Source organism: Plasmopara halstedii (assembly GCF_900000015.1).
Source record: "Plasmopara halstedii genome assembly, contig: Scaffold_262, whole genome shotgun sequence".
In the NCBI taxonomy this organism is placed as follows: Eukaryota; Oomycota; class Peronosporomycetes; order Peronosporales; family Peronosporaceae; genus Plasmopara; species Plasmopara halstedii.
Window position 1 is genome coordinate 683565 of NW_020187183.1, and position 11718 is coordinate 695282.

The 11718-nt window shown below is 44.8% G+C and overlaps 1 protein-coding gene across 1 annotated transcript; it reads left to right on the forward strand.

Annotated features, from left to right (window-relative positions):
* Positions 1-5340: 5340 nt before the first annotated feature.
* On the forward strand, positions 5341-6293 carry PHALS_04589 (archaeal ribosomal protein s17p; the record flags this gene model as incomplete). Its single annotated transcript, XM_024722429.1, has 2 exons — positions 5341-5358; positions 5832-6293. 2 exons carry the CDS (start codon positions 5341-5343, stop codon positions 6291-6293), a joined length of 480 nt encoding a protein of 159 aa, XP_024573506.1.
* Positions 6294-11718: the final 5425 nt, after the last annotated feature.

The following is an 11718-nucleotide window of genomic DNA, read 5'->3' on the forward strand; positions in this document are numbered from 1 at the left end:
CAGACACAAAGTCCATACTTATGGACTGCCAGCACCCGTTGGGTACCGGTAAACTGGACAGCGGCTCCGCCGCATTCGGAGAGGGTTTCACCTTTTGACACGCCTCACACGTGTGCACATATGTGCTTGTCCACATGTACAGCTTGGGTCACCAATAGTGGCACCTCACCGAGCTGTACGTCTTCTCACGACCGAGGCGACCACTAAGTGGTGTGTCATGGGCCTCATAGAGAATACGGTATTTCAGAACCTTATCGTGTTGAACTGCAATACGTGGCGTATCCGTCGAATTGGTGCTATGTTACAGCGACCCGTTATTCAACGAATATCGGTGTAACCGTGCGCGCAATCGCGCCGATAGTGTCTTGTCCAATTGTTTTAGACTCCATGCCCCGACAGCCTGTAGCAGCGTACCATTCCCCGCGTATGTGGCGCGGATCAAATTTATCACTGACAGCTTCACCGTCGTGACATGAGCAAGCTCATAATCCGGTCTGCGTGACAACGCGTCAGCCAAAGCATTCTGATTTCCTGGCTTATACTTCACATGTACATACGCACCATGGAACCTGAACAACTGCGTCACAAGACGATTAAATGCTGCTGGTGCATTTGACAGCCCTTGGGGCATCACCAGCAACTCCCAGGTCTTCCCGCTCGGAGTACTGGACGCTGTCAGCGGAATATCACTCGCTGTCATGAGCAATTCGTAATAACTATGACCAAGCCGAGTGCACTGTACTTTGGAGAATATCCTTCATACGAATCGACGTCTATGGCGGAATGGTGGCAGCTTTTAGCTTATTGTAAGCGTGAACGATACGCCACTTACCGTTCGGCTTCCATACATACACGTGGCTGTCGAATGGGGAGACTTACTCTAACGCACCAGTCCTTCGTCGTGCTTCGAGCGAAAAAAGGCGTCAATGACGTCACACTGCTCCTTGGGCACGGGCCATTGGCATGTTACGCAGTATTTGGCTCCCGGAACCAGATCTATCTCATGACGCACACCTCGGCTTGGAGGAATAACCGACGGTGGGTCTTTGAAGACGACGTATTGAAATTTCTTTACCAACGGATAATACGGATCCGATGAATTATTCAGGATTGGAGGTCCACTTCGTCCGTTCCGCACCCTCTTAGTGTCCTTCAATACAGCTTCATCCAGAGCGACAACGTGTTAATCTCCTCGTTAGGTCTTATAATGACCACCTCGGCGAAATTGCCTGCCTTCGAGGCACCGCTAAACTCTTCGATGGACATCTCGTCCAGCTCAGGAAGAGCATCCACCGCGGGAATAGCCTCGAGAATAACGTCACCGTCTTCCTCCCCCGTTATACCGTTGACAAGGGTATATAGCTGTGCGCTATTTATTACGGTATACACACCCTGAGTCAGGGTCGACACCCTGCGTCTTGCAGATAATATACGGCCTCGCCATGTCCTCTCTATGAAGCTTTTACGTCGCATCGAGGCCAGTAGGAACACGCACTCGACGTCGTCCAGTGTCCACTTACCCTGCTCCATCGGAGCCTTGAAGTTATTAACAACGTTTGACGAAGAGCTCCTATTTCCGCAGTCTTCATCCAGTGGATAACGTGCCACTCCACGCGCATCAAAAGAGCCTCGTACTTGATGCCTCGGACCTCGTCTGACCATGCCATTCTTGGCATGCAGCAACTGCTTCGTAACGTGAGTAGTGCTCAATGGGTTACATGCCATCCCACGCGCGGCACAAAGGGCCTCGCCGTTAATGCCTAGGCCCTTGGCCGACCATGCCACTCTTGGCATGCAGCGACTGCTCTAATACTTGAGCAGCGCTCAGCGGGATACGTGCTACTCCATGTTTAGCCCGCGGGCCATGCTCGCGACACTTGTTCAGTACATCTTCGGTGTGTGACAGCTTGGATACTTCGATATCCAGCACATTGACCGTCCCGGTCCAGTGCCCGTGCAATAGCGCTTCTGCTTCCTAGCAGTGGTGGGTTTATGACTCACCAAAGCTCCACCAGGAGACTGCACTTAGCGTTTAAGATTTTTGACTTCCAATCAATCCATGACTCAAGGTGTCCCAACCATGCCATGCTCATACTTTGCATTCAAGTCTAAGACTGGACAGCATTTTACGCATTAAAGTCAAGAAGCTTGCCACCGAGGTCCACAAGGGCGCTCGGCACAGAGACACAAGTCCCTGTCGCTTAGCGAACAGTGACGATGTCACTCAACCGCGCTTCCAGCGCTTCAGCATACAGCTGACTTCCTTCGATCGTGGAGCGTCGAGCATAATTGCCTGACGCCCCAGAATCGATATAGATTTTCCGTGGCTTCTTAAACCCTTCACGTTCACTTTTACGACCAGCAATCCCTGCTAGCACACACGTTCCATGTTCAAGAGCACGCAGCTTTTCTGGGCTGGCCCCTGCTGCTCTCTACCTATTTGAGGCTCACCATATCTCAGTTCTCCCCCCGTGGAACACCCCACGCCAACTGGGTGTTCTCATTTCCCACGTTAAATCAGACTGGTTCAAGCGGGACGTCGGTTCGACGAACCTTTACGCGCCTTGCGCAATTGACAACCCGTCTGCAGGTGACGGGTGTCTCCACAAACAAAACACTGTCGTGTGTTTTCACGGTGCTCAGCAGCTCGGATCTCTCCCTCCTCCTTCTCAACCTAGATGAAATTCATTGGCTCAGGCCCGCTCTACGAGCTCTGAGGGTGTGCATTCCAATTAAGCCGTGCTGACTTGAAGCTGAATTCGGCATTCAGTGCCACGTTTGCCGCTTCTTCAAAAGAAGACGGATACACACAGAAGACTTTCATTCTGGCCACGTAGCCCTCCATAAAGACGATCACTGCGACCGCCTCGGGGAGAGGGTCGGCTGCCATCCCGGCAATGAGAGTTCTTAACTCTTAGACGAAGTCCACCAACTTCTTCTTGCCCTATCGGGCAGCAAAAAACGCGTTCTAACGCGGTATGCCTGATTAGGCGGCGAGAACAATAGCAGAAGCTGACGCTTCAGCTAAAGGAACGCAGCTTCAAGCGAAGCACTGCACGTTCCCATTCTCGCGTCCGACCCCCGAGCTTGAGGATATATAGCGCTGAGGCTCGTTTTGGAGCATGGCGGATGCCAAAGCCATCTCGGCCTCTCTTATCCAGAGCAGGAGATTCTCTCGATCCACCTTGAGCGGCCTGGGTCGGAAGGAATCATTCGTCGTTGACGGTGACGTCATGGACGTAGTTGACGCTGACAGATTCTGCTGTAAGTGCTCTAACAGAGAATCTTTATAGCTTGAAAACGCCTCTAGGCGCGCGCCTATGGCCTCGGCCCTTGCACAACTAGGTGCCACACGCCGTCAGGTCCCAGCAGGATATCAGCTTATTAAGCCCGTCCTGCATGACCTGGGGCAAATAGGAGTTTTTGTCCATCCTCACAGAGGATTAGTCGTAGCGATTCAAGTGTGGATCGACTACGAGTGCTAACAAGTGCAGCGGGGCTGCCGTAGCTCTTTGCTTAGAGGAAACTTAGATAGGTCTCACCGACCTTACGTTCTTTCCAAGAACCAGTACGAGTGTAGCGGATCAAATTAATATAGTAATATGCGTTACGACTGACAATCCTGGGGCTTCTTGTTACGGTGTAGCCATACCACTGTGTGATTAAACTAACTTGTATAATACACACCTATGTACGGTCGCACAAGATTGTGCGACCCACCCTTTCATACAAGGGTGCGTGTAACCCCGTTTCACTTTCCATTAGCTCAATGCAACACCGAGGGTGAAAAAAGTATACCGCAAAGCAGAGTCCATGTTCAGCACTCTCAACTTAGTCGATAACTACTCGTGGGAGTAAGTGACATCCCCTATTTGTTGCTGTAAGAGCGATTCATTATGCCTTTGTAGGCTGTCTATACACTACAGGTGTGATGGGATTCGACATTGAGAAGCTTGGTCCCCGAGAAAATCCTGCAAAGACCAAATTCATAGTAGATTTGTCGGAGTTAAAAACGTCAATCACAAGAAGATTTACGAAACTGGCTTGACCTGGCGAGCAACTTGTTGCAAATTATACCAACATAATAAGCTTCTGGCCAGTATTTACAGAAATTTACTGACAGGTGTTGGAACAAAGAGATACTTATCTGTTTAGGTCAAACCTTCTCGGCTTCAAGCTATTTGTGATCTATACATATCATGATTCGCCAGGCACGGCAACGATGAGCCACACCCTCTCTCAAGAATGGCAAGATGGTTATCGCTCTTTCTGGGTACATCTTCAAGGCGAAACATAAGCGTGACCACTATGATTTGGTGATAGAAGAACTAGATTATGAGCAATTCCATGTCACAATGGTGACATCTCGCGTTTATAATGTCTTTCCTACGGCTTCTCGGACACACTTTGTGTGAAGCTACTGAAACTATCGAAGTGATTCATTCGGTAAAGCTGGATATTCGCTATATTTAAGCATTCACAACTGCGAAATATCAACAGTCCTTCGTCCCAAACTTTGCTGTACCTGCCGTTACATGATGATGCATACCTTAAAATAAAAATATATGTGAAGCGCATGATACTTTTGATAGTAACATATCGGTAGAAAAGATATGCGGACTAGTGGGATGTATGTACTGGCGGGCAATAGAAAAGTAACTAAATGCCTATGTGTGAGACATTTTCAAAAATTGCACAAAAGTTTGTTATACCATGTAGGTTTTATTTATTGCAAAATCTTCAGCACCGGCATTCTTTGCATTCCTGCTCCGTACAATTAGCGCGTTTCCTCTGCTTTCTGCCCTGAAACAGTCTGCGTTTTTTATTTGGCACCGAAAATCCACCAATAGTTCTCTGTAATATGCAGGTTTTGTAGCAAGAAGACAACACATGGTAGCGAATGGCTTTATCATTAGATAGTTCAGCTATTTTCCACTGGTTTGGTCACAGCAGCAAGATGTGACCTTGTATTTGGTCAGTCTAGAAAGATCACAATGTCGGTGTAGTCGTAATTGCTGCTTCAGAAAAAACATATATAAGCGACATGGTTGACTGTCAGTGCTCTTTCAAGTTAAGTAAAGGCGCCAAAGCGATCCATAAAGTGGTCTCGACCATAGTTGGGCTGACAATATCAATTGAATAAATCTACTGGGGTCTCAAATTTACAAGCATGAAGCCCATGTGATCACTATCATTAAACTTTACCTAAAATTTAGTGCCTATAGTACCTAATAATTAACTTAATAGCGCTACTTCACGTACTTTTGAAGTAAATCATTGACAACCAGTCGCATTGAAGACAAATAAATTCGACGGACATTAGTGAATCCCCTTGACAGTATGGAGCACGTTGATCAGGTACTCTATTGGCTTCTATCAGAAGACACAGAATGATGACAAACGGTAAGCGGATGGTGAATGAACCGACATGAGAAGAAGAGAGCGAGTCTCGTTGTGTAAAGGCTGGTGTGTTGTCCGTCTTGAGGTCGGCAGAACGATAAGACACAAAGCACTGAAGGCGCTGGCTAGCTAGTTGGTTGGGGTGATGGCCCACCAAGGCTGTAATCCACACACAATCACTGTGCATAGTGATTGTAGAGTCATTCAAAAGAAAGTCTTGCTTTTCTTGTTGGATGATTGCGAGACCCGAACGATTTAAACTCGTTTAACCGACTCATCACCGGCAAAACTCTTTGAAATTCAAAAGTCGACAAAGACGCTGTTCGCTCGTATAGTCAGATACCCGATCTCGCTTGTGTTTCTCCATGTTTTATTTGTCTATTTTTATGCTTAACACTGACAACTTGTGCTACGCGTTATACCATGTACAGACTGAAAAAGCCTACCAAAAGCAGCAGGGCGTGTTTCTTGCCAGTAAAAAGTTTGCCGGAAAGAAGAAAGGTCCACGTTTTTACAAAGAGGTGGGTCTTGGTTTTAAGACTCCCAAAAGCGCTATCGAAGGCCAGTACGTGGACAAGAAATGCCCTTTTACTGGTAACATCTCTATCCGCGGTCGTATTCTTAAAGGAGTTGTGCTATCAACCAAAATGAAACGGACAATTATCGTGCGTCGTGACTACTTGCATTTTGTCAAGAAGTACAAGCGTTTCGAGAAACGTCACAAGAACGTAGCTGCCCATCTTTCTCCTGCTTTTCGAGTGAAAGAAGGCGATGTTGTCACCATTGGCCAGTGTCGCCCACTTGCAAAGACTGTGCGTTTCAATGTGCTGGAGGTTGAACCCGCATCCGAGACCAAGCCGATTAACGTGCGCAAGCAGTTCCGTCAATTCTAAGCGTTTAGCAACTTCATGAAGTCTTAGAAAGTCGGGGTCATAACTAATAGTGATCAATGAAATCAGGATGGGGGATGTTGAAGATTTCTGTGTGTTTGTTTAGCTTCATGAAAACTCCACGTAGCTTCAGCTAGACCATACACTTGGTTTGTATATTCTATTAATCTCAATTACTGCATGTATGTTAATGTTGATACATACATTGCATTTATTGTATCGCAAGCACCGAGACTCAGCGAATAGAAACAAAGAGAACAATAGTTGACAAATGTCTGCACTAGCCGCGTCCAACGATAATCACGTATGTTAAGTAAAGCGAGTAACTTTATCGTTTATGGGTGCACAAAATACTTTAATTGCAGATATTATGTTTGCATTTCATTGACTGAAGTCCGATGATAAGCATACAATCCCAAGCGATAAGTAGCATCTTCATTTATTTAACGTATCAGCCCAGGACACGGATCGCCTATTTTGCACCCAGATCTGCGGAGCTGTCACTTATTATTGTAACGCTGTGATGACTGATATGGCATTTTGCTTTAGAGCTTAAAGAGCAGCATTGAATGATAATTATTACTGGGCTCTTTCTGTTCATAAAGTCTTGACATCTCACTCTGAGCTTTTAAAGATGAACCGACATTTATAACCATACAGAAAAAAGAGTGAAGTAAACACTGATTTCTACAACCTTTTCAAAGATCTCTTAGATATGTGACTAAGTTGACTCATGCCTTGATGCTTCATTTTACTGTTCTGTTTGACCCTTCAAGGCACTTCCAAATTTTTCTGCTTTATTCGCATCCCCCAGAGCTGCGTAAGAACAATTTTTGTCTTCATCGGTCGAAAGCTTTCTCTTGAACGACCTTGCCTTGTCCTTTTCCTTTAAAATGCAGTGGAATACTCCATATTGTACTTCCTTCAGTTTATCTAGCTTAAAGCCGGTGCCTTTCGGGCTTAATATTAAAATCTCACACGACTAGAGTGTACTGGAGTAACATGTGCGCTCCACAGACTCTTTTATCAAATTTAGGAATGGTGTAAGGTTCAAGATCGATTTAATTCCATCAAAGCCATTGAATCGCCATTAGTTGAATTTAGGATAAATAATCAGGTGTCTTCACAAACTGTAACCAGCTTTTGAGATAGTGAATCTTTATCTTCGATAGATTTATAATAGTATGTTTCATTCAATCGAAACTAAATGTTTGCCAAAACTTGCCTACATAAACAGAATCAGGCAGAATTTTGGCCTATTCCAGTACGAATCCAAGCAAGATGTCAAAGATATATGTGAGAGTCGCTTTACCGTGATTCAATTTTGCTGAATCACTCTAAATGAGTTAGGATATTAAAGCTATGCAAGTTTTTGCCATTTGCGATCGCGACACTGATTTAGAGCGTCCGTTTTCCACTTGCTAGAGATATCTTTTAAGAGACTTAGTTTAAGATTTGTGTCATTTATCGAGGCTTTCGATCGGTTCTCCTTCTAAATTCAAAGATTACATAACCGGCGACAAAGCGATAAGCCAAGTGTATCAAACATTCATTTCTCCTTCATCCTTGTCAGTGTCTTTGACTTTGTCTCGCTTAGTACATTCTTCATAGCAGATAAATATATACCATTGACATGGAAATTTTGCTGACATCTAATGTGTTCTCATTATTCCTCCAAGAGAAATCTGTGTAATTTCCTGGCGAAAATATAAAATTCGTACTAAGTCGACTTTGCTTGAGTCATCAGTGCTGAGAGAATCGAATTCCGAGTTTCACGCCTTCATTAAATTTTACGTTGTTAGACCCTATCGCTGACGTGTATGTAGTCAGTATTTCTCTCGTTAAGCCTACAACGTGACCGTGTATAAATCCTTATCTTATTCACTTATGACATTTGACATCTCTTTCAGTGTTTTTGATTAGGCCTACCATTTGAATAGGACAATTCTTCCCAATTCATTCAGCGAATCTGTCTTCTAGTATTGTTAACTACCCATTGCAATTTAATCATTCATCGGGACAATCTCGATTTCAGGCCAAGAAATGCCGCCGAGTTGAGTAAGAGGATTGAAGAGAAGACATCTCAACTTAAGAAGGTACATCGTTGATCAAAATTTTGCATGTAAGCGAATGCCAGAATATTGTAAAGAGCATACAACAGAATATCCGAATAGAGCGGAGGCCAGAATGTCCAGCAAAAGCAGACGACTGATTATCCAGTTAACGTACATGCAGAATATCAAATGTTACAGGCAACAGAATATCCAGTAAGGGTAGATGACAGGATATCAACAACAGAAAGTTTAGTGAAAGTATATAAAACAGGACACTTAGTAACAAGCGTAAAGGTAGCAGCTAGTTTTGTGACTAGAGATCGATTAATTTTCCCCTGCTTCTTGATACCTACTGCCCAAGTGAGTCTTGAACCTGGAACAACCGCTAGCAACAAAGAGCACTGCACGACTTTGCTTTTACTTGGGGGGTGATAAAGGTAACGCCAGGTGGGCTTACTTGATTTGGGAGACACATAGAGCCTCGGCGTGTATCATAAATGTCGTTCCCGATTGCCCTGAGCCCCCAGCTGAAAAACCTATACCGCTTCCCTGATGCAATAGAGAAAGTCTGCTTTAAGACAATTTTCTTTCGCTAACATAGCGCCTGTCATCGATTTAGCGTGACAGAATAGAAGTATGGCTTGGCTTGAGCAAGCTCATGAAGTACACAAGAACAGATTACAGTATCTTTTGAATGTCGAGAATGTAATTAATCTCTGTTTTGTTACGACCGTGAATGATACGAAGTAGCGTGGCCACGAATTAGTCTTTTAATTACGGTTACTGTATGTGTGGAATGTTCGATCAAAACCATACTTTCGCTACGCATTCATGGGCGTAACAACTGCATTAGGCATTGCTATTTTATTTTCGTGCATCCTGACTCATAGCCATATCATCACGTACCCGGTGCATAACGCTTAATCTCATTGAGATGCAATCTGCGAGTTTGCTATAGGGTGTAACCGGGATGTTGTGATCGAATTGAATTGTATATAACGAAAACCCACCCCACAAAGACCTGAGCCCGAAAGGACCACAAAGTAACTAGATCATTCACAAAAATAAAGAGAAACGTTAGAGGCATGCACTGCGTAGTTAAGCGCAGCTCAATGAACAGGAGCAATATGCTTTAGCTCCGCGTTCTTTCCGGGCGAGTGCTACGGAGGATATTCTCCATTACGCAATTGATGCGCTCTATCTAACCAATTGACTTCGAGTGGTCAGGAAGGATAAGCATAATGTGGTGTCGATCAGAGTCTACTAAAACTTCATTGCAAAGCGCGATCATCATCCGACACATTGACGCAGGCAAACCATTTTGGCAAATAAACGCTGTCAAAAAGAAGTTCTATTATCATCGACGACCTTGTTGCAGCAGCGAAATGGTCCATTTTGCTTCGAGGGTCTACAAAGACGATAATACAAGTAATACTGAAACCGTCATTTTGACGACCAAGAGTGAAGACATACTTATGATTCTGCCGCATTCGACAGATTATCCAGAGCTAGTGCGTGCGAAGAGAAATGAACTAATTGCCACGCTTCATACGTGCGCACATACTTAATCTATTCACGATGGGCCACAAGTGCATAACGCTTACTGAGCATCATATATTCTCCCCTGTAAGGTACCAAGGCTATCCGAAAGGCTATCATGACCCTCGTACATGATGCTACATATACTACTTAGTACTGTGATACAGCAAGCCTTGGAATAAGAAATAGCGTCGCAAACGTGAGCTCTATGTCTTGGATAACACAGCATTTGAGCTTCTACGCTCAATACTTTCAAATATACATTACATGTTGCGTATGACCCATGTCGCCTTACAGTTGGCTATGTCACCATCGTGACATGCAATAATTCAGAGCCGGGGCAATCCAGAAGCGCATCCTCTGTCACATCAAGACGACCCGTTTGACACCTTACCTCAAAGTTGAATATACTACTTTTTCGGCTTTAACGTAAGGTGTGATCGTCTTGCCATATATTGTGAGAGATGTGGTGATATCTGCACAGACTAGCATTGGCTCAAAGTCAAGTTGGTCTAACAGAATGTAGCAAACGTTGTTTTCATTACAAAAAGCTCCTTGTCTCACGCAGAGTTATTCGTTCCCGTCGTTTTAAGCTGACGAGACTCAACTGATCACACCTTGAGTTCCAGCGGCATCTGCATAGTATTAAGCACATCATAGGCACGAGTGTTGAAGAGTCAAATGCAATGTGATATGACCACTCTTAGCTTGAAAATGCCAGAATCGGGAACGCATGAGGTTTTCTTTCACAGCCTGTAGTCAGACCGCCTCTTCTGCCGCGCCTCAATACGAATTGTTATTCTTATGAAGATTAGTTTAAAAGCCGTGCTTCGTCAGTATGATACACACTTGACCTGTGCAAAAGCTAGCAGACCAAGCCACCTTTTTTAATTCCATTAGAAAAGAGATATCGGCCAGTCTACAATCTTTGCAGGAGCTGCCCGCAGTCTATACTTTTACATGAAGCAACCCAGAAAGGGGAACCTGTCGGCTTCGAAAGCAACTTTTGCAATATTGGCGATCAAAATTTTGAACTCAATGCATCGAGCTCTGCTTGCAAATGATTTACGTGTTTCTTCACTTCCGGTGGACCTTTCTCAACACAACTATCGACAGATATTGCAACGGGGTTTCACGCCCTAATATGAAGGGTGTGGATCCCACAAGATGGTGTGATCACTCAGTGGTGTGATCTCACAATGATGTGGGTTACATGAGATAGTGTGACCACAATAGGTATGGCTACATTCAAACAAGAAATAGGTTCGTGGCTGGAACAGCTAGTAGTGATAAACTTAATTAGATTTTACTATGTAGATAGGAAAATCTGTAGATTTAAATGTAGGCAGCTATGCCGCAAATAAAGCGATACATGCAGTTTACATTTTAGACAAGATTATTGATTAGCCTTGAGTCAAGGTTGTAATGACTCTTGGAGCAAGTGGATTGCGATCCACTACACTCGTACTGGATCAACTTACAGAACGAAGACCACTGATCTTAACCTACCTTCCTCTGAGGGAAAGATCTACAGCAGTTCCGCTGCACCTGGTAGCACTTGTACTCAATCTGCACCTGAGTCATCGCGACTGATCCTCTGTGAGGATGGAGCGATTCTCTTATTTGCCCTAGACATGCAGGATGGGCTTGATAAGCTGTTGCCTCTGCTTAGCCCTCAGGGCGTGCAACACTTCGTTTCCCACGGACTTGAAGCTAACATCGTTCGCGTAGAGGCGTTTTCAAACTTCGAAAATGCTATGCTAAAGCACCTAGAGCAAAATGTCGGCGTCGACTGCGTCCATGACGCCAACGTCGACGATAGACGACCCCCCCCC